The sequence below is a fragment of the Corylus avellana genome, chromosome 5 (assembly GCF_965113065.1).
Source record: "Corylus avellana chromosome 5, dhCorAvel1.hap1.2, whole genome shotgun sequence".
NCBI classification, from domain to species: Eukaryota; Viridiplantae; Streptophyta; class Magnoliopsida; order Fagales; family Betulaceae; genus Corylus; species Corylus avellana.
The window spans coordinates 26,274,806-26,297,167 of record NC_142494.1 but is presented as its reverse complement, the minus strand read 5'-3'; the positions used below and the strand labels follow the sequence as shown (position 1 = coordinate 26,297,167).

At 36.9% G+C, this 22,362-nt stretch overlaps 3 protein-coding genes across 3 annotated transcripts; 2 read left to right on the top strand and 1 right to left on the bottom strand.

Annotated features, from left to right (window-relative positions):
• The first annotated feature begins 552 nt into the window (after positions 1 to 552).
• On the top strand, positions 553 to 6,024 carry PAO4 (polyamine oxidase 4). The gene is made up of 10 exons (XM_059593786.2): positions 553 to 1,064; positions 1,977 to 2,092; positions 2,177 to 2,265; positions 2,659 to 2,772; positions 3,165 to 3,252; positions 3,398 to 3,483; positions 3,577 to 3,679; positions 4,216 to 4,313; positions 4,856 to 5,285; positions 5,504 to 6,024. Exons 1-10 carry the CDS (start codon positions 1,025 to 1,027, stop codon positions 5,819 to 5,821), a joined length of 1,482 nt encoding a protein of 493 aa, XP_059449769.1. The 5' UTR covers positions 553 to 1,024; the 3' UTR covers positions 5,822 to 6,024.
• A 597-nt stretch (positions 6,025 to 6,621) lies between these two features.
• LOC132180820 (ras-related protein Rab5) lies at positions 6,622 to 14,910 on the top strand. Its single transcript, XM_059593787.2, has 7 exons — positions 6,622 to 6,866; positions 6,974 to 7,051; positions 9,257 to 9,424; positions 9,997 to 10,045; positions 11,714 to 11,787; positions 13,559 to 13,652; positions 14,580 to 14,910. The coding sequence occupies exons 1-7, from the start codon at positions 6,828 to 6,830 to the stop codon at positions 14,678 to 14,680; spliced, it is 603 nt and encodes a 200-aa protein (XP_059449770.2). The 5' UTR covers positions 6,622 to 6,827; the 3' UTR covers positions 14,681 to 14,910.
• Positions 14,911 to 19,988: 5,078 nt separating this feature from the next.
• LOC132182397 (trans-cinnamate:CoA ligase, peroxisomal) lies at positions 19,989 to 22,143 on the bottom strand. Its single transcript, XM_059595634.2, has 3 exons — positions 21,864 to 22,143; positions 21,440 to 21,765; positions 19,989 to 21,343 (listed from the first exon to the last, which is right to left on the bottom strand). Exons 1-3 carry the CDS (start codon positions 22,059 to 22,061, stop codon positions 20,143 to 20,145), a joined length of 1,725 nt encoding a protein of 574 aa, XP_059451617.2. The 5' UTR covers positions 22,062 to 22,143; the 3' UTR covers positions 19,989 to 20,142.
• Between the last annotated feature and the right edge of the window lie 219 nt (positions 22,144 to 22,362).

Below are 22,362 nucleotides of genomic sequence, written 5' to 3'. Positions count from 1 at the left end.
CTGTGGAAAATCTGTCGTTTTTGTCTTCTTTTACTTTCTCAAGGGGCCAAGGGGCAACATGGTAATACTTCCCTTTTTCTTTTTGTTTGTCTTGTCGACTCCACTAAATTTTATGACTTTGGATTAACATTTTCTAAAATATAATAAATATTAAAATAATAAACACTAAATCGATAAAAAATTTTAAATTATTTAATTTGAAAATAAGATAAAAGTATTCCTAGGAAGGAAGATATTATAGATTCAATGTAAGTGTCTATCACAAGGAGCGACCTAACCAGCGCACAACCGCACAACCGCACAACCAGCGCATCATGTCTGGCTTTGGGTCCCACTAGTTTTTGGGTTGCACACAAACAAGGATTCAACAATAATTATTTATTTAAATTTTGCTAAAGATTTATACAAATAAATAATATAATATTTTATATGAAATTTATTTATTTAATTATTGTTAGCAGCAGTAAATCCCAATTTTCACACAAAGGTTGATTGAAAGGGAGGGGAAATCGTCCTTCGAAACACGAAAAGTGCCCACCGACCTACCTACCCCACGATATGTATGATTGTCTTATTTTAACGAAGTCAGTGTCATCGTCCATAGCCAGCGCGTTTACGTTCCCTACTTGAATTCTCGCTTCTCTGCTACAAGCAATTGGGCGTTCGGGGCAGGCAAGCCAAGTGGGTCTCTGCATTTACTGGAGCGAGAGAGAGAGAGAGAGAGAGAGAGAGACGGTTGTTTGAGCGAGATCGATCCATGCAAGCGACGCCCAAGGGTTCGATGCTATGAGCTGGTTTGACAAGCTGCGTTGCTCTTCCAATCTGAGCCGCTTCATTGCGGGACTTCTCATCTTCATTCTCTACCATTCTTTCCAGTTAGTTTCCAATTTCTTGATTCCTATACACCCTTAAAGCAAATCATCACTCTCGCTTTCTCATCCTTCCTACTACCTACCCATTCATATTTTATTCTCCTCCGTTTCTTCCATTCTCGGCCTTGAAAATTGCACTGTTTTTTTCTCAAATGGAATCCAAGGAATTTTTCTCCACCACTCTGCTAGACGGTCAGTATATTCTTTCTTCTTTTACCTTTATATATACATATATTTCACTATTATTTTACCTTTTGTTTTTGGTTTTCCAAATGTTTGATTGGCGTCTATGGGCTGTTTTCTTTTTCGATATTAGGATTTATTTTACTTTAATCAAGTCAATTATATTATATTGTTTGACAAAAGGCATATATAAACAGGAAATATCGAAGGAAAAGGTACGAAAAATGCCATTGAATTTTGCCTTCGTACTCTCTCTCTCTCTCTCTCTGTCTGAATGCTGAGGAATATATATTATAGTGGTTCTCTTTTTTTTTTTATGCATAGATAAATGGACCTTACGCTTGTAGAGGCTCACCATTTGACCTGCGTCCCCGTAGCTGATCACCAAAATCCCAAACAGCCATAAATCCTAAAACTCAATCTCCCCACCACCAGAAGTGTCCGACTGGCTGTGACCACCCAATTCGCTTTGGCGATCTAATACTGTAAAAGCCCAAATTGGAAAAACATAACCTTGTTCTTGCATTGAGGGCGTGTTTGAGATTACGTTTGAGGGCCCTAAAAGTGCGTTTAATACTCAAAAAATTTGTTTGAAGAAAAAAGTACTCGTTTGGTAAAAAAATTAAAAGCCATTTTTAAGGGTCCAAAATGCCTAAAAATGGCTAAAACCCACTTTTGTCAAAAGCTTAAAAATGAAGCTTTTGCTCAAAAGCGTCTTTTGATTTAAAAGCTTTATTTTTCAAACGCAATCCCAAACAAGCTCAATTACAAACTCTGAATGTGATATTTGTTTGAGCGACTGTCACTGTAGTGTGTATCTGGATTGTGGAACAATTTGTATTCGCCTTTCTTGCATTAAATGTGATCTTTGTTAGAAAATGAAAATGTGCCCCTACTGATATTTATATGCATGATGACTAGGCACAATTGCCTCACATGTTCAGCGGCAACAGGGTTCAATACCTTCAGTTATTGTTATTGGTGGTGGTATATCAGGGACTGCTGCTGCACGAATCCTCCACGATGCCTCGTTTAAGGTGATCATATCTAATGCATATGGAATGTTTTGTCTTCTACAAGTGATGGACAATATTTTGTCTTACTATCATCCTTTTGTTCAGGTGGTCTTGCTAGAATCAAGGGATAGACTTGGTGGTCGTATTCATACTGACTATTCATTTGGCTGTCCTGTAGACATGGGAGCATCATGGCAAGTTCACTTCTTATTTTTGTGGACCCCTTTCCCCGCTTTGGATGTTGTAAATACAAATGGGTTGAGTGTTTTTAGTTCATTTGGTGCTCTTTTTGGTTTACTTGTCCTCTTATACATGGTTATGGACTATCTTTGCAAACTTAATTGCCTGCTGCTGCATTGGATTCCGGATACCATGCATGGGGAAGAGTGTACCAATGGGTTTTCTTTGAATGATGACTCTCATCTAAACCTTGATCTCAAATAATAAGAATTTTCAATTCCTAAAATTTCCCACGTCCGAAGGTGTGGGTGCCATCACTTCCACTTTGTAATGTGCATGCATTAACCTGTGCATCTGAAGAGTCATAAGATAGATGCCATATTAATTATCTTCTGAATGCTATTCAGGCTACATGGTGTTTGCAATGAGAATCCCTTGGCTCCACTGATACGTGGTCTAGGGCTTACATTATACCGTACAAGTGGTGATGACTCTGTGTTGTATGACCATGATTTGGAAAGGTAATCATTTCTTTGCTTAACAATTCTATTTTACTATGCTTCTGAAGATGTATGTGCATCCATAAATGGCATACAGCATATATCCCTAAGATAAAAGTGCCGTGGCTGAATGCTTATTGCCCATCATAATCATTTTAGACCTGGTGATAATCGTTGATTTATGTTTTCATAAATGATGCTAGCCCTTTTATCTTTTTCTCAATGTTGCATTTCTTTTACATGTTCTGAGCCAGATAATTTGTGGCTTTAGCAAAATCCTTCTCATGACTCTAGAAGTCAGATCATTACTTTGCTATGGAGTAGTGAATAAACAAACATATACAAGTAATTACCGTTTCTTGTCCATTCAGTCTCTGAACTTTGTCTTGAAGATCTGGATTTGGTCCTTTCAGCTATACACTCTATGATGGGGATGGCCATCAAGTTCCTCAACAGATGGTCATTGAAGTTGGAGAAACATTTAAGAGAATTCTAAAAGAGGTAAAATAAAGAGCAGCAACGTCTTTTCCTTTTTTTAACCCCTTCAAAACCTTATTTCATGTTTCTGGCTGGAACTTTCTTTCCATGCGTGTGTTCTGCTCCATGGAATTTCACTAAGTCCTTGGCTCTTTTTCTGCACCTCTAGACAGGGAAAGTAAGAGATGAACATACTGATGACATGTCTGTTCTTCAAGCAATTTCAGTTGTGTTGGACAGGTTTCCAGAATTAAGGTATGGAAACAGGACAAGTATAAACAAAACTTAAAGCTCTGTTTCAAGTGTTGGGTCTTTTAGTGTCACTGACGGAACTTCCATTTTCTGTAGACAAGAAGGACTTGCCCGTGAAGTGTTGCAGTGGTACCTATGTAGAATGGAAGCTTGGTTTGCAGCAGATGCTGATATGATATCATTGCAAACATGGGATCAGGCAAGTGCTGTACCTATTCTTTCACAGTTAATAGTTCTTTGGTTACTCCTCCACAAGATAGACACCATAGATGGTGGATATAAAGATTTGAAGTTTTGTAAATAATAAGAAACTAAAAAATAATTAGATAGAAATTGTACAACATTCTAAGGGTTGGACGTGATATGAGCATGGAGTATAGTTGCCCATGGCAAGTAGGTCTGCCAATGAAAACTAAAATAGGTGACTTTCAGGTAGCTTCTGAAGTCCCCATGTTTTAGGAAGCAAAGAATATGAATTTCGAAGGGAGGGCAGCTTTTCCTTTGGTTGGCTGGGGTGGATAATACCCTTAGGAAATAAATATACTTAGAATTTTATGATTGCGTTTCTTTAAATTAAGAAAATATATGTTCTTTAAATATTATTTTGTTATGTACATCTATGTCAATTTGATGGAATTTCTGTGTTGGGCCAAGTGGTGACTGATAATCTTTAGTTTAAGTTACTTTACCTTCAAATTATTGCTTACATGATCAAGGGCATTCCTTGATGTACAGGAGCATGTTCTTTCTGGGGGTCATGGGCTTATGGTGCAAGGTTATGACCCCGTAATAAAGGCTCTTGCAAAAGATATTGATATACGTTTGAATCACCGGTATGGTTTCCATTTTCCTAGATGACTGAAGTGCATTCACATATTTAAATGATGTGTACAAAAAAAAAAAAAAATGAAAAGAAAAGAAGAAACAGAAGGGAGGGGTGGGGGGGTGGGGGGGATAGGAAAATTGAGCTACTGCAACCAGAATATTATTAAGTGATAAAGTAAAGTTGAATACATTTTTGGTTCGCCTTCACATTGATAACCACTTAAGCTTATAGGCTATATAATGGGAGGACACCCTTTCCCCTCACTTAGACACCGCTCTTGAGGAATAATCCTTGCTTGTTGGTATGATGCCGAGAGAGTTTACTAGCTAAGCTAACTAGACCCTACAACAGTTGCTCAGAGTTCATTGATATGATTTTTGTTATGTGACAAACATATTAACCAAGTTTCTAGCCAATAGTACTAAGCTGATCAGTTTTTGTATCCTTTTTTTTTTCCTACTTTCATCCAACATTTTGTTAATTCTGTGGCTATCTCTGCGTGCAGCCAACATGCTGTTTTGACCCTAAAAATTATATCTTTATATGTAGGGTTACGAAGATATCCAATGGGTATAATAAGGTGATGGTCACAGTTGAGGATGGGAGGATCTTTGTCGCAGATGCTGCTATTTTAACTGTACCACTTGGGATTCTCAAAGCCAATTTAATTGAGTTTGAGCCAAAGTTGCCAGAGTGGAAGGTTGCTGCAGTCTCTGATATTGGTGTGGGAAATGAAAATAAGATTGCTCTACTATTCGATAAAGTGTTTTGGCCAAATGTGGAACTTTTAGGCACTGTTGCACCCAGTTCTTATGCCTGTGGTTATTTTCTCAATCTTCACAAAGCAACGGGCCATCCAGTCCTTGTCTACATGGCTGCTGGAAGGTTTGCATATGACCTTGAGAAGCTGTCTGACGAGTCTGCTGCAAATTTTGTGATGTCACAACTAAAGAAAATGTTTACTGATGCAACTGAGCCGGTACATTCATTGTTTTCATGGATTTGTTTTGCTTTCAGCCAGTTTAGTTTCGATGGTTGCCTGACCTTGCATACTTGGAATGAATTGTCAGTATATGGACAAAATGCTCTGCATATATATATATATATATATATATTTTAATTTGTTAAGCAACCAAGAGTAGTTGATGATTAATTCCAATTTCCTAATGCTAATTTTTGATCGGTCCTCCTAAACAGGTTCAGTATCTTGTATCTCGTTGGGGAACAGACCCAAACTCTCTTGGTTGTTACTCGTATGACTTGGTTGGAAAGCCTGAAGATTTATATGATAGGCTTCGAGCACCCTTGGGTAATCTCTTCTTTGCGGGGGAAGCAGTTAGTGTGGAAAACCAGGGATCTGTGCATGGAGCCTACTCAGCTGGAGTTATGGCCGCTGAAAACTGTCAAAGTCATCTCTTAAAGAAACTTGGCAACATGGAGAAGAAGCTCCCATTAAACTCTATTAGGGATGAAATTCTCAAAGATACTGTCCCCCTCCAGATCTCACGGATGTGAAACATCTAATGTTGACAGATTTAAGAAATGAAAACTGTAACTCTTAAAGCACTCACAATGGCTTTCCAATACAAGGGACCAAAAATCTAATAGACCACTGAACAGAACGGACCTCTTGTTTGGCATGTGACTTGGTGATTCTATCATTAAGGAGAGCATGAATATGAATATCATAAAAAATTTCATACGTAGGTTTTCTTTCAGCTTTCTCAGGTATTGAAGCAGCTTTGGACTTTGAGGTTTTACAAATTGATTCTGGCTTCACTTTTAGGTTTTGAAGCTAAGCTAAAATTGTCAAATGACCTCAGCATTGATACTAATGACTATGGAGAATAGAGAAGTGTTATAAAGCCAAACAAATGAACTTAGAAATTTTTTTAAACTGACGTAGTAAACGTTTTTAAATTAAAAAAATGCAATTTTCTCTCTCTTGTCTGTCATGTCAGTTTGAAATTTTTTTTTTATTCATTTGTTTTGGTCCCTAATACTTCTATGAAGAATAATAGCAGGGTGGATCTCGTAAATATATAAAACTCAAGCAGTAAAATTGTCATTTTCAAAAAATCTAAATAGCTTTTTGATAATAGTGAATAAAATTGGATTTAACCTTTTATTTTTTAAAGATCTCCAATCGAATCAAAGACAAAAACCAATGAGTAAATGCTTTTCTTCGCACTAGCTTTATACCGATTAATGACGTGGCTAGCATTTCTCGTACCCAATTGGGGCACCAACTGTTGAAATGACTATAAAACCAGCCCGCCCGCCCGCCCGCCCATTCACAAAAGAAAAGACTGGTACAATTGTCTGAATTTCAACGCGTCAAAGAAACAAGAAACTACCGGAACCAAACCCAAAAGAAGCACCGTTACCAAGACGGACTCTGCCTATTCGTGGATTCCATAGACACAGAGTCACGCCAATTTCGTCTCGAAAGCCTCTTCTTCAAGCGCTCGCCTTTTGTTGGGCATTCCTCGGGATTTCAGTCTCTCTGTAATTCCACTCCATGGCCACGATCGGACACAACAATCTCAATGCGAAGCTGGTCAGTACGATTTTCCCTTTGCACTTTGGGGTTCCAATTCTTCGTTTTTATCAATTTGAAACCAAAAACCTATGTGTAAAGATGGTGACTTATGATCTCGTAATCAGGTTCTGCTCGGCGACATGGGCGCCGGGAAATCCAGCCTCGTCTTGCGCTTTGTCAAGGGCCAGTTCCTTGAATTCCAGGTTCTCCTTCTCTCTCTCTCTACCTGATTCTTCTTCTTCTTATTATTATTTTGGTCCTGTTTGTTTCTACTTAACGTATTACACACTGAATTTCCATTTTCCATGACTTCAATGGAATTGGATCATGAATTTAGTTAAACAGAGAGGGTGTTAGCCCCGATTGTTTCGATAGAAATCTGAAAGAAAAAAACCCAAAGTAATTGGAAGATTAGACTACCCCATCGTCAAGCAAAAACGATTCCTTCACCCCATAACACTTTTCTTCTTTTTTTATTTTATTTTATTTTATTATTTTATTATTTTTATTTTTTGTTCATATTTTTCTTACATTGATCAAATAAATCGTGACCGCTGTCTTTTTAGAGAATCTTAAATTTTCCTTTTGATTGTTTAGAAATTTTATGAAAAACAATTCAATGCCTCCTATTTGCGAAAAACAAATGAACAAAAAAAATTGTGAATAACTATTTTGTAAATGTAATAAAACAATTAGCATCACGGGATACCTTAACATTCATTGGACAGCAAATGTTTGAGTGGACCAACTCTAAGACAAAATATGCCCTTCTATCCCAACCAAAGGGTTTCCTAGTAGCATTTCTAGTAAGGCAAGGCTTTTATGTCGTTAGCTGAACTTTAGCAAGTTATCTGAAACGGCCTTCTCTGGTTAGCCTTGCCTTTCACGACTTGAGTTCCAAAACTGTGAATCTAGTCATAGGGAAACAGTTTGCACCCATCGACATATTCAATCAGTGGGTACCAACTTCAAGAATGTTGTCAATAACTGTTTTGGTTTTTGAAACACACTTCTTGTATTATTCACACGGACTCAATGAGCTTGATAAACCCTATTCGATCCCTTTTGATGCAGCTTATTTGTGGTGGATCGCAAAATCAAACAAACACAAGACTCACAACTTCCAAAACCAAGTAGAATTGAGAGAAAACAGAAGAAAACCCAATCTCAGGGAGTTTCTTATGAAAATACAGCATAAGCTACGGCCTAAACCGTCCTTATTGGGTTTATATAGAAACTCTAAGGGGTTGACTCAAGTGGTACGGGCCTTGGTCTTGGTGGCATTTCCATCCAGTCTAAGTTTGAATTCCCTTGGGTGCAAACAATTCCATGGAGCTAGCCTGTTGGCAAAGTTGGAGTATCACCCGATTTATGTGAAAGGGATGCTTTGCATGGGTCCAAGGTTTACTTCAATAGGAATGAGTACTCGAAGTGGTCATGCATTGAAGGGGTTCCTCATCATTAAAAAAAAGAAAAAGAAAAAGAAAATAGAGTCCTAAACCTAGTAAAACACAGTCATGATCTTGTTCGGACGGGTAATTTCCCGTTTGGACAGAAAATGCGATGGAACCCTACAGATGCTTTAAAACCATCATCGGTCGGACGGAAACCAACTGACTGAGTCTCCAACCAAACGCCTCGGGAATAGGTACTCGGGCTCAGCTGAATGGGATCTGACAGCGATACCAACGGGGTGCCTTAGGTCTCAGTGCTGGTCTCAATTCTAGACCCTTGTTTGAACATGGACCGAGGCTCTCGTGAATTTTCCTGAAGCTTTAGACCTCGTCTGGATGCCGAGGTCTCCACCCGATCTCTTCTTTCTTGAATTCGAATGTAACTTGATCTACATTACCCTCCAACTTGTCATGTTGCTACCATGTATACAATTGAAGCTAGTAGAGAATGAGTGACCAAACATTTAAGCATTGAAAGCTGTTAAGGGGAGATAAAAAGGGCCAGTTTATATGTTCTTTGGCTGAGTGCATTCATGAGCGAAGTGACGATGTTTCCCGTGGTTAAAACATCTCATTCTACCTCTTAAGTTACCCTTGGTGCGTCCAATGAACCTTCCCCTTCTTTGGAGCAGCCTTATTTCACCAGCTCTTGCGAGCACCTCTATGTCTCTTGCGCTTGGATATAAATCTCCCATATCTCTGTATTGTACCTAAGGTGCTCCCATAGTTTGGGCAAAGAACACAAAATTGCTTATTCTGTTGCTTGTCAATGTGGCCATATTCTATAAATTTCTAACTGAAATTTTTTCCAATAGTATGTATTAATATTAACTGGGACTAAAGAAAAATAAATTTCTGCACTATTTTATGCTGAAACAATACGGGTAAGTACTTTTTTTGTTCTTTGAATTTTGATTTTTTATTTCTTCTATGGGTTAATGATGTTGGTGGTAGGAATCAACCATAGGAGCAGCATTCTTCTCGCAAACACTGGCAGTGAATGACGCAACCGTGAAGTTTGAGATATGGGACACGGCAGGACAAGAGAGGTACCATAGCTTGGCTCCCATGTATTATAGAGGTGCTGCTGCTGCCATCATCGTCTACGATATCACCACCACAGTATGATCTCTTTTCCCATTGATATACAAGCATACGCATGTAAGAACTGTGCATGTACAAAATGAATGCACGCAATTCTGATCAAGAGAAATGTTTTTTTTACATCTTTGGTCCATTTGCTATCCATCTCCATACAACTTTTTTGCAAATCAACCAACGGGTCCCAAAAACCCATAATTAATTTACAAAAGAGATGGACAGTAGATGGACCAAAGAATGCAAGGGTAGCATATATCTTCTGATGAATTCGGTAAGAACTTGGTTGCATATGATCAAAAGCTCAAATGATTGTTCTTTCCGACATTTTCACGATAAGCAAACAAAAGTGTCAATGAAATACGGCCAGACAATATCTTCTATTGTATCAACCTCTTTTCTCTTTTTGTTTTTAAAAAACTCACCTGCAGCAAATGCGTTTTCACAGGTTCAACTTATATGCTTTTGAAAGAAATATTTTGAAGATTGCACTTTGTTTGGTGGATTGGGGGCTGGGGTGTAGTGGTGTTTAAATTTTTTGTTATTTTTCCTCCTCAAGGTTTGCCAATTAAATATATATTTCTTCTGAATTATAGGAGTCATTTGCACGGGCTAAGAAGTGGGTGCAAGAGCTCCAGAAGCAAGGTGCTTATTAGTTAAGGTTGAACTTGCTTAGTTTAAGAAGAAGTATATTATTTGAGTTGAAGAAAAGGGATAGGGACATGGCGTTATTCCTTTTATTGCTTTTTATTCTTGTTTTGTTATCTCTGAACTTATCTATATTATACCATGCTATTGTCATCCTGACTCTAGTCTAGCCTCTCCAATTTAGTAATCAATGATGGAAATTGTATTTGTTATGCAGTAGTGACCATGAGCTAGAACTAAATCTTTTCTTTTTTCATAACCAAGTCTTATTTTTGTTTTTAATAAATCATTCTTCCACATACTCTGTATAAAATATTAGATTCTTTTTTATTCTATTTCAAAAAAATAACATTAGTAGGTGCAGACCTATAGGACCCTTTATTGAAACCAAATTCATTCTGACAACCCTTCTTTTTTAAAAAAAAATGAGAAAAAATATAATAAAGAACTCAACATTTTTGATAAATTAATATGAAATGGAAGGTGAAACAACTTCTAATATAAAACAAAGACCACACTTATACTTTTGGTTCTTGAAATATTAGGTAGGTTACTATTTAGTCTCTAGATTCTAAAAAGTTAAATTTTGTCAATTGTTAATTTTGAGGAATGTAGTATTTCTGGCAATAAGATTGTCAACACCTTTACAAAAATTGATGCCATGTTTATCTCAACATTTGCCACGTCTTCAATTTCTGTAATGATATTCTCAATTTATGGATGGAAGAACTATAATGCTCAAAATTAAAAATTATGGGAACGGAATTTGAACTTTTTAAAACTAGGGACCAAAATAAACCTTTATTTTAGGATCAACAACTATCATTTCATCTAATTAAAAAAAAAATGTTTATATGACTTAAATTGGGGTTACATGAAACTTGAGAGAAAACAATGGTACTAATGAAAATTTATTCGTCTGCAATGATCTGAATTAATGATTTGATAAATACACATGCGTATATATATGGTTTAGGAAAAAATAACAGATCTAATGCAGGTCTGTCCAAGTTAGGTTTGTTGGGTTGTGTTTGGGCTGGGATATTAGTGTTTAGTGCTGAATTTATCTGCATAAAAGAGTTGAAAACATGGCAAACAGCTGCTAAAGATTACAGAAATTAGAGAGAAAGAAGAAGAAAGATCAACTGAGCATCAAGCTGGACTTCCTGAGCATTACACACAAGAAAAAGATGCATCACACGTCAAACAAAGAGCTTTGATTTCCTCTTCTTCTTTTTTTTCATTGACGTCTGAAAATATCAATGCATGCCTTATATGAGCCTCTAGTTACCCAACTTTCCATTAACTTTTGAACATATCAATACATGTCTTATATAGGCCTTTACCTACCCAATTTTTATTGACTCGCAAATATCAATATACTTGTGCTGTACAAGATCAACTACACAGGTGCTAAGAACAGTAGAAAAGACAAAAGTTTCCCTTACTTGAAAACTATTCAAGAATGAAATTCTGACAGCAATATTTCAACTCCTCGAGCAAGTTCCAGCTGGGAATCTTGCCAAATCACAACATTTGCTTTTCTCTTGTTGTATTCACCCACTTCCATGACATTAATTGCATCAATACGTCCAAAAGACATGGAAATGGGTCAGTTTTTGTGGTACTTGCTGCAACCATGCACTCATTTTGGAGTTGTTGCAGGAAATCCTAACATGGTTGTGGCTCTTGCCGGGAATAAAGCTGATTTGGAAGATAAGAGGAAAGTGACAGCTGAAGTAAGTACTATTTTTCCAATTTTTATTGCTATAGTACTTTTTTTTTTTTTTATGTTTCTCTTATATACTTCATGTCTATTTGGGTTGTGTCCTTTTGCTCTTAATAAATTTCAATTACTTATCACCTATCAAAAAAAAAAAAAATTTCAATTACTTATCAAAAAGTACTATTTTTCCAATTTTCTGCTATAGTGTAGACTGTTTAGTGTTTATGGGCTTTACTTGTCATGCCACGTTTGTAATTTTCTTTTTTGTTGGTGCTCTGTGTTGCATTCCTTTTCTGACAAAGGCTGATTTCACTCTCTGTGTTTAAATACCTTCTTCTAACTCCGGTTATTAGTTCTCTCTGGATTCTACTTCTTTTAAGAAATCTTATCAGATATTAGTTGCAGCTTCTAATGGAGTTGATTAATTGGCACACCTTTGAGGTTTTCTAATGCAGGATAGTTCAGCTGCTGAGGATTTTGGCTCTGATGCAGGATAGTCCAGAAAATTCATCTTACACATAATCAAACGAAACGAATCACCTACTGGAAACAGTACAAAACAAAATACCCAACTTAAAAACTATTTGAAATTTCAGTCAATTCTAGCCATGATCTTTGTGGATAGTCAGGTGTTTAATTTTAATTTGCACCTACCTGTTATTTTTTTAAATGTCATTAAGACTACAGTTCCAATTTGGAATCTCCACATTATGATAGTTTTATGTAGTATTTTGTATAAGTTACGAACATAATGCCTACCTTAAATTTGAGCATTTTCCAATTAATGAGAATGACCCATATATTCAACACAGTTTACCTGTAGAATGTTGAGGCAATGTTGAGGTTGTGGCTGATAAGTGTTTTGAGACAATGTTGAGGCAACAATCACATATATGAATTAGTTGCAGGCTACTTCTTGCCAGCCATTTCTATAGAATTCATGACTGATATCTTGAGCATGTGAGCTAGCATTACTTATGGTTGGTTACTCTAGGAGTGAAATAATTTACTCTAGGGAAGCTAGCTACATTTGTGCTATACACCCAAAGGACTAGTTGATATTACAAATTTACAATTGGAGTTTTCTAAAGTTGCTTGTACAGTCCAATTTCACTTGGTAAGGAATTAATATGGGATGTAGCACCCATGGAACACTTTCGCAATTCACCCACCAATATGGGACTTAACTTTTTGGGGTGTCACAATCTCCAACATTCAAATCCTTGATGTGCTTGTTAGGACTATGTCACGAAACAAGAAAGAACTAGCAACATGTGTGTTATATCTCAAAGAGACTAGTCAATGTTACAATTGGAGCTTCCTAAAGTCACATATATTGTCTAGTCTCACATAGTAAGAACTAATGCAGGACTTAGCACCCAATGAACACCTTTATAATTCGTCCACCCAATGTGGGATTTGACTTTCTGGGGTGTGACCAGAATATGCATTTTCCATTCTACCTTATTTTTGGCATAAGGTTGTGCATTTTATGTGATTTTTGCTTCAAAACAACCTAAAAAGAGGCTTTTGAATCTTTTCCCTCCTTTTTCTCCTTCTCTTCTTTATCATTATTGTCAAACTTACTTTATTCAAAACTTACTAAATGCTGTAATTTCGTAAACTTGTCACTGACATTGTTTTTGTTTTCTTTATCAGTAATGATTTGTTTAAATTTTTTTCAGTAGGTGTCTATGTGTTGCTCAATATGTTAATTTATGTGTTGCACTCTGTCATCTCTTGAAATTTTGTGTTTATTGTGATTCACCTAATTGATGCTGCAGGAGGCACGTGTATATGCTGAGGAAAATGGACTCTTTTTCGTTGAGACCTCTGCCAAAACTGCTGTCAATGTCAATGACATATTTTACGAAATAGGTGTGTATTGTACTTTGATTGCTGCTGTATGGGGATTATATCTTGGCATCATTTTTGTTCATTTAGTTATGTTTTCTTTATTTATCTTTTTATATTTTAGTTTAATGGTAACAATAACACAATGAGAGTAGCCCTTTTCTCTCTCTACCAGAAACTTAGATGGCACAAGACTTGTACACTCTGTCTGCTTGCATTAACTTACACATTCTTCATTCTTGTCTCCAAATAAATGTGCCAGTGCAACTTTCTGTACACTTTGAACAAGTCTTTAGAATTCTATTATCCAACCTGGCAATCCTTCCTTGAATGAACCCCCATCTGAATTCCCTCGGAGGAAATTATCTTGTTTTGGCTTCTTTTTTTGACGGTTGGCTTGTGATAGAACCTTAATAGTTTTTTTCTGCTATGAGAGCTTGATCCACGACCCCAGTATATGTTCTTTGAACATTGAAACCGGGTCCCCTAATTTCCTACCTCAAAGCCCCTCTTGCTAGAGCTATGCAAGTCTTCTTGGATAGCATCAGCTTATTGTATCCCGGGTCCCCTATATGGGATTTCCACTTCTCTACCAACAATTAATGCCTTTGTTTTGCCTTTCCTAACTCTTTGACCTTCATTTTAACTTATAAACCTGCCCTGATGTGTCTGATGAACATTATGGGGAAATCAAACTTCAATATCAAGTTGATGTTTTCAAGCCCAATCGAGTTGGTTGGATTAAGATTGGATCACTCTTTTCTGTACTCATGATATGGACAATTCATAATTGACCCCTCTTAAATCAATATGATAAGACTGCCTCTTTTGCATTGAAGGCCTAAATGGGTTTTTTTTTTTCTTTCATTGTGGTAGACAGATTAGAAATTGTATCAATTTTTTCCTTTTCTAATTCTTGTGGCTCGTGACCTGAAATTCTTGTGTAAACAGCTAAAAGGTTGCCTAGGGTTCAGCCTACTCAGAATCCGGCAGGAATGGTTCTTGTGGACAGACCTGCAGAAGGATCCCAAGCTGCATCATGCTGTTCATGAAGTACTCAGACATCAGTTCTAGGTCTGTCCTTTCTGTTCTTGGGTCTGCAGGTCTGTATGTAATGTGCTTGATCTGGAAATTAATTAAATGGCACTGTATTTTGGAAGTGAACCAAGTATAATGATGCATTTAAAGAAACACAATTGGATGATAGAATATATGATCTGAAATTTGTACACTGCCATTTGGTGGATGATAGAATATAATTGTTGACAAAAGTTTTCCACTTCTTTAAGCACACACAATGGTTGTATTCATACAAGGTTCATTACTTGAAATGCCATAGCTCTTTAAGCAAATTCCACCAACCTAAGGTTTTCAGTTTAAAACTGGGAGATGGGTTGTAACGTATAGGGCTCTAAAGCTGCCATACCTCGTGAAGTTGTGCAGGGCTCTAGGTAAAACATTACGTAGCAATCATTATTTCAAAAGAAAAAAAGTCCAGTTTCAGCAAGAGCTTAGACTTTGTCAGGTAGCCATCATCATCTCAGAAGAATATTTTTTTTTTTTTTTGTTAATAACTTTTAGTTAAAGGGTAAAAACTATACAGTAGCAGAGTAGTAGCATGGATACCCTAAGAGAAGATTATTGCTGGTAGAGTAGTATATAGATTATAGCTGGCTACGTTTGCTTTGCTCTGTTTCTTTTCGTTTGTTTTTCGCTGGTTCAATAGATATGGACTAGAAAATAAAGGCATTCCTGCAGATCAATTGAGAACCACAGATGGTTGGACATAGTACAAGTGACTAGCCACGAGTGGGGAAGGGTGGCAACTGGCAACTGCAACAAGTGATGGTGAGTAGTCGTTATCGGTTGTTACGGGGGAATTCAATTGGTGCAAGATTGATTTTTTTTTTTTTTGCAACAATAGGCAACTTGATAGGGAGGAAGCTATCATGATGTGCTGAGAAAATAAGCCTAATTGGGTTAAGGAGAGAAGAAAGCTCTGAACCATAAAACTTCCCAGAATTAGTAAATATTTTCCAATGATATAATACCATGTCCCACATCAGGATCTTCAACCATCTTCTCAATTTTCTTCAAACAATTCCTAATACTTTCCACTCTGATCTCTTCATTAATTTCTTGCAATAACTTTTCTCAACTCTGATATTTTATTTATTTCTTTGGCACAACTCTTCTTCTTCATTAGAATCAAGAACAGGCCTGGACTTCTCTAACAATACAAATGCCTTCTGCTAGGAACATCCATACCCTTTCACGATTATAATTGTACTCCTCTTCTTTCTTCAATCCATGGATTACCGCTGATGACAATCATTTGGATTAAAGGAAATAACATTACATACAACTTCATTTCCATCTGCATAATTTTTTTCAAGCCCATCAATCATATATGAAGTTATGCATTTCTGATTCGAGAAAATTTTTCTCATTTCCACTGAAATCTTTCACAAAGACATGATATGATGGTTGAAAACAGGTTTAACAACAATTTGACCAAACTCAAAAAAAAAAAAAAAAAAAACAACAACAACAACAACAATTTGACCATGAGCTACATCTTCGACACGATTGATTCATTTTGTATATTCCTAGAAGATAAAGTTGTATGTGTGATCCATTTCTAACAAGTCAAAACTCACAATCGATAAAAATTCAATGAAGGAAAAAAATTTGTGGGTCATAGTAGATTCTACTTTTACTTAGGGATAGGCCTGGATTTTATTTTTTCATAATTTTTGCTTATTGTTTAAATGGGTAGATTTTCTATAAAATTGTTCTCAAAAGACCACAACCAAACAAGGCAATGCTCCAAGCTGAGTCCCTCTCTCTTATGTTTTGGGTAGAAAGCTGACCCCGGCGTATAAGAAAGGGATCATTTTCATTTCATTTGGAGCCATTTAGGCTAAATGGTGGGACATAATTGACAAAAATATTTACATCTTTTAGCCTAAAGACAACTATGTCTCACCATTTAGCCTAAATGGCTCCTCTCCATTTCAAATAAAATTGACCGGATCCCTTTCCGACTTACAGACTTTGGACAAGAGAAAATGGACAATTTGTTTTTCTTATAAATTGGAATGTAGTAAATTTTTTTAATTCAGTCATTATATATCCCTTCATGTGATAAACATGTTTATATATATATATATATCTGATGAGCATGTTCCTTGAGCATTAATTTTTTTTTTTTTTTTTTTTAAAAAAAAAGTGTTTATCATATATTCAAGAAATTTATATGCATGTGTTCCTTGAGCATTGATTAAAAAATAAAAATGTCTTTATTTATATGCATGTGTTCCTTGAGCATTAATTAAAAAATAAAAATGTCTTTATCATATATTCAAGAAACAACTGACACTTAGAAAAATTAGGTTGAGTGAATTCCTATAACACTTGGTAAGAAATTTATATGCCCAGAAAAATATCCAGTAAGAAATTGATTTATATGCCCAGAAAAAATCTCACTTGAGAAGATATTTTGTACGGCCCAAAACCTTTTTCACAAATCCGTAGCTCCAAACTTCTGGCTCTTATCGAGGAAGGGTCAGGATAATCAATAATGGAAAGTTGGAAACCCTGTTGTGTCACCATCACTGTCCTTTGACCTCAAATATGTCACCCCACCGAAGTTGCTATACCTCTGCTTTATTTTATTTTATCTTTATTGGTGTGATTCAAGTACAACACAACACAGCTTCTTTTTTTTAAAAAAAAAAATCTCTTAAATAGGAAAATGAAATGCTTTGTTGCATTAAAAAGTTTTTTTTTTTTGTCATTTTAATCTTTAGATGGTATGACCTATTTTAATTTTTTATTGTTTTAAATTTTTTAATTTTAAAATCAAAATTAAAATGATGACAAATTAATAAATTAATTAAAAAATAAAAACGGGTAGTTAGCCATACCAGTTGAGTCTTGGGGGTGGCCAAACCACCCCCAAGGACCGGTTGAGGGTAGTTGAAGCCACCCCATAACCCTTAGGTGTGGATCGGCTATTCCCAATAATGGCCAAAAAGAAAAAATAAAAATAAAATTATGGATTTGATAAGTTTGGCCCGAACCCACCCCAAGTTTAGCTGATGGAACTGAAATTTTATCTTTTATTTTTTTATTAAAGATAATAAATAATTAAATAATTACGTACGCCTCTTCCTGCAAGTCTGATGGGCACGCACTTTAGAAATAATGTTGTCAAGTGTTGTGAGGCTATTATATATTTATATTGCAGCCCAAGATATTACTGTGTAATGATGTCTCTCTTTTGCCCATCCGTATGATTTATTTTACGGGGAGGATGTGCAAAACGTTCCATGATGTTGATCTGCACGCTTCTCAAAAAGTAATACAAGGATAATATAATGTCCCATCACTTCTTTTCCAGATCAATTATTCATAGGATCTGTTTAGAATTGTAATTTAAAAAAAAGTAGTTAAGCGTTTAACAAAATCACGATTTAACTTTTAAAATCGCAATATCAAAAACGCTCTTATAATGCCTTATAAATTTAGGTTTACAGCTTAATTAACAAAATTAATCCATCCCCCAATCTTGGTCTTAGAAAATGCTATTAAATCAAAAGAAATTTGCTTTGCTAGGAGTCCTTGTACATGAGAATGCATACGAGCTCTGTCCTATTAAAAATGCACGTGAAAAATATCGTGTTTGGAGGAAATATGAGAAGGGATAGATCCTAAACTTTTATTTAAGTTTAAAAAAAGGAGATAAAGCATGATCCTGATACAATGTGAATGGTGTTGATTCTAAGAAGAAGGAAAAAAATGTGAAAGGTATGATTTGCAATTTAACTATTTTAAGGTAGAATCCCTAATGTAATATTATTTAATTGATCAAGCAGGCATGCTTTTACTGGGACCCCTTAAATCCTCTATGTCTTGGCTGACTTTACTGACATAGATAGGATTAGTACCCCACCATTCCGCAATCCTTTAACTACCCTGTTCTTTTTTCCAAGGACCATTTTTATTGGGTTATCATAGCTTATTTGACTAACCTTGTCCTTAGTCTTGTAACTCTTAAATTTATTTATTTTTTTAAAAAAAATAAAGACCGATCCAAAGGTTAAGAGTGCTGATTCAGATCACGCCGGGTGCTCGGCTAATTTTTTTTTTTTTGTAATTAAATTTTAATATTTTAAAATATTAAATCAGTCGAGCATGCATGATTGTTCGTACATGCAGGTGTGATGTTTATCATCACTCAAAGGGTTGAAGGATATTACTTCATCAACCTAATTGTATAAGAGTGGCATATGAATTACTTCACTAATTATTATTATTTTTTTTTTAGAAGCGATTTTTTTTTAGTAAATTTTTATTAAATTGGATGCGAATGCTATCCAAAAGGTGATTTGCATCAGTGATCCTCTCCATTTCAAAGAAAATTGAGAGAAATTGATTAGGCAAAAATAAGAGGGCAAAATAGTATAATATGTTGCTAGAAGGAATGGATATGCATCCGATCTGGCTGGTATGCTTGCATATATGCTGTTAAAAAATTGAAGAATGAGGATTTAATTAAAGTAATTGTATGACACATATCTATTATAATAAATACCAATTTTCTCTTTCATCCATCACTTTATTTATTTATTGGTATTTATTGTGATAGATCTAAACCCTTTAATTACTTTAATTAAATCTTCACCCTTCAATTTCTTATTGATCCTGCATCGAAATGCCCATCAATTAATAGGAAAACCACCTCCAAATAAATTTTGTTTTTTAAAAAAATAAAAAAATAAAAAAAGAAAAAGGGTGGGGGAAGAATCAAGAAATCATTCATGAATCAGTACGGCTCAATCAAGAATAGCCTAAAGGCGACCACTCACTACGCGGAAGACAGAATCATGTGGTGCCCCGGCCAATACGATTTGTCATGTACACGTATGTCTGAAATCTTTGGTCATTTTCTATGCGTAAATAGGTTTCCCCATTTGTTGGATCACAACCCCGACATTATCCACCCTCCCCCCATTATTGAAGCTTTGATTTTTTCACACATAAAAACCAACTTCTTTTTTATTTTTATTTTTATTTTTATTTTTATTTTTATTTTTATTTTTTTTATATAATGGGATTTGGAGGATATGCCATTGTTGTACACAACACCACTCACTCACTCTACTATATGATGAAAATGGCGACTTTCTTCTTCTTCTTCTTCTTCTTCTTCTTCATCATCATCAGTATTTTAAGCGCAAATTGTTCATATATATATTGTATAAGTTAATTTGTTGCATTGCAATTTAATTTGCAAGTAAAAAAATATATTAATTGGAGAATAAATTAATATTGACTAGAGAGTAAATGGGGGCATAAAAAGCAACTTTTATTAATATTTCTATTAATTAGCTCTCTTCAGACCTCCGACAAGGTAATTAACCTCATTATCTGTAAAACAAATAATACATCTAGACAAAGCAAGCACGCTGTACACGATTTTTTTTTATTCCGATTTTAGTAAAAACTTTCAGAGACGGGAAAAGGCCTGCAGATTCTGTTCGCCATATGGAGGGTTTGTTCGTTGCGGATTGACGCGGCTGGACTTGTTGGAGACGAGAAGCTCTTTTGCTTTTGCTCTCAGTTCATTTTTCAGAATCTTTCCTGTTGAGTTCTTTGGCAGCTCCGGCAGGAACTCCACCTTCTTTGGAACCATGAAATGGGGAAGATTTTTCCTGCAATGGGAGACGATCTCTGCCTCTCTCACGTCGTCGGTTTTTCCGGCAGAGTTCTTGGTGAGGGCGACGAAAGCGCAGGGGCTCTCTCCCCAGTGGGGGTGCGGCATTGCCACCACCGCCGCTTCCAGCACTCTCGGATGCTTATAAAGCGCCGACTCCACTTCGACGCTGCTGATGTTTTCGCCGCCGGATATGATGACATCCTTGGACCTGTCCTTGATTTCCAAATACCCATCTGGATGAACGACGCCGACATCGCCGGTTACGAACCAGCCACCCTTAAACGCCTCCGACGTGGCCTTCCGGTCCTTGAAATAACCCTTCATGATGCTGCTTCCACGTAGCACTATCTCCCCAAGAGTTTGGCCATCGTGGGGCACACTCTCCATTGTTTTCAAATCCTTTACGTCCACGTCAGCAAGCGTCAGCACGCTGATCCCTTGACGTGCCTTGAGTTTCGCCTGATCGTCGCGCGGCAGCTGGTTCCACTTCCCCTGCCACTCGCACACGAGCGCCGGTCCGGTGGCCTCGGTGAGGCCGTAAGCGTGGGTGACGTGGAATCCCAACGGCTCGATCTTTTCCAGCAGCGCCGCTGGCGGGGGTGCTCCTCCGGTGAGTATTTGAACCGGAGATTTTATCCTCTGTTCCGCCTGGAGGAGTATGTTGAACACTATGGGTGCACAGCACATGTGTGTCACCTTGTGCAAAGCAATGCTCCGGTATATTTCGGGTGCTGTGGTGTTTCGGAGGCACACGTTGGTTCCACCACGTGCCGCGATCCCCCACGTGAAAGTCCACCCGTTGCAATGGAACATCGGAAGCGTCCACAGGTACACAGGCTCACTCCCCATTTCCCATCCGAGAATTAAGCTAAGCGTGCTCAGGTAAGCTCCTCTGTGGCTGTAAGCCACTCCTTTCGGCTCTGATGTTGTTCCCGACGTGTAATTTAAAGCAATCGGATCCCACTCGTCCGCTATTGCACTTCCCACGTATCTGTTACAATATAAATTAAATAAATAAATAATTTTTTTAAAATAATTTAATACGTAATTATTTAATATGGTATGAGAATAAAAAGCTACAATATACCTCGGATTGCCCTTAAGGATGAGTTGCTCGTACTCGAGCTCGCCGAGCCGGACGCCGGTGGGGGAGTCAATGTCATCGATGACAATCACCAAAGGAATGGAGGACTCGGACACCTTTGAGTCACCGACGAGAATCCGGAGAGCCTCGCCTGCCACCTGGACATATTGGTAGTCCACAAAGAACACCTTGGCTTCAGAGTGGCGGAGAATGGTGGCTACGTTTTTAGCATCGAGCCGGGAATTAATGGTGTTGAGCACAGCCCCAGCCATAGGCACCGCAAAATGCATCTCGTACATGGCTGGAACGTTAGGAGCCAACACAGACACCTATACACAAATCAACCCCAAAAAGTAAATATTCAAGTAAATGTAAAAAAGTAAAAAAAAAAAAAACCATCATCAATAGTAAAAAAATGCAAACTTACAACATCGTTCTTGACTATGTTGAGCGCACGGAGAGAGGAAGCAAGGCGGCGACAGCGCTCGTACGTTTGCCCCCACGTGAACTGGGTGCCCTCGTAAATGATAGAGGTTCGTTTGGCATAAAACGAAGAGGCTCTCTGCAAGAAAGTGATAGGGGTGAGAGGGGTATAATTGGCTTCACATTTCGGTAACTGGTCCATGAAAGCTAATTTCTTAGAGCTTTTAGTTTTGCTAGCAAGATAGTTCAGAGAGAGAGAGGAGAGATGTGTTTGATGGACGTGAAGATGATAGAGTGAGGGGGGGTTAGTTTATATAGTGAAATGATTTAGTGTATATATGAAATGAGGGAGGTGGGGCCAGTTTTTTTAGGTGGGGAAGAGGAAAGAAGGTTGAAAGTTGTATGGAAATTAGTAAGGAAATTGCTGCGATATTAGTTGAGTTTGAACACATAACAGACTGTTGACCTTTTTGTTTATGCATTGAATCTTGACCCTCTATCTC

Bases quoted from the DNA above. Each gene is read 5' to 3' on its own strand.
- PAO4 (XM_059593786.2), top strand. From the start codon at position 1,025: ATGGAATCCAAGGAATTTTTCTCCACCACTCTGCTAGACG. The intron at 2,093-2,176 runs GTGATCATATCT...CCTTTTGTTCAG, and splicing joins TCCACGATGCCTCGTTTAAG to GTGGTCTTGCTAGAATCAAG. The intron at 2,773-3,164 runs GTAATCATTTCT...TGGTCCTTTCAG, and splicing joins TATGACCATGATTTGGAAAG to CTATACACTCTATGATGGGG.
- LOC132180820 (XM_059593787.2), top strand. From the start codon at position 6,828: ATGGCCACGATCGGACACAACAATCTCAATGCGAAGCTG. The intron at 9,425-9,996 runs GTATGATCTCTT...TCTGAATTATAG, and splicing joins TCTACGATATCACCACCACA to GAGTCATTTGCACGGGCTAA. The intron at 10,046-11,713 runs GTGCTTATTAGT...GAGTTGTTGCAG, and splicing joins GCAAGAGCTCCAGAAGCAAG to GAAATCCTAACATGGTTGTG.
- LOC132182397 (XM_059595634.2), bottom strand. From the start codon at position 22,061: ATGGACCAGTTACCGAAATGTGAAGCCAATTATACCCCTCTCACCCCT. The intron at 21,766-21,863 runs GTAAGTTTGCAT...ATTTGTGTATAG, and splicing joins ACATAGTCAAGAACGATGTT to GTGTCTGTGTTGGCTCCTAA. The intron at 21,344-21,439 runs GTATATTGTAGC...ATATTGTAACAG, and splicing joins ATCCTTAAGGGCAATCCGAG to ATACGTGGGAAGTGCAATAG.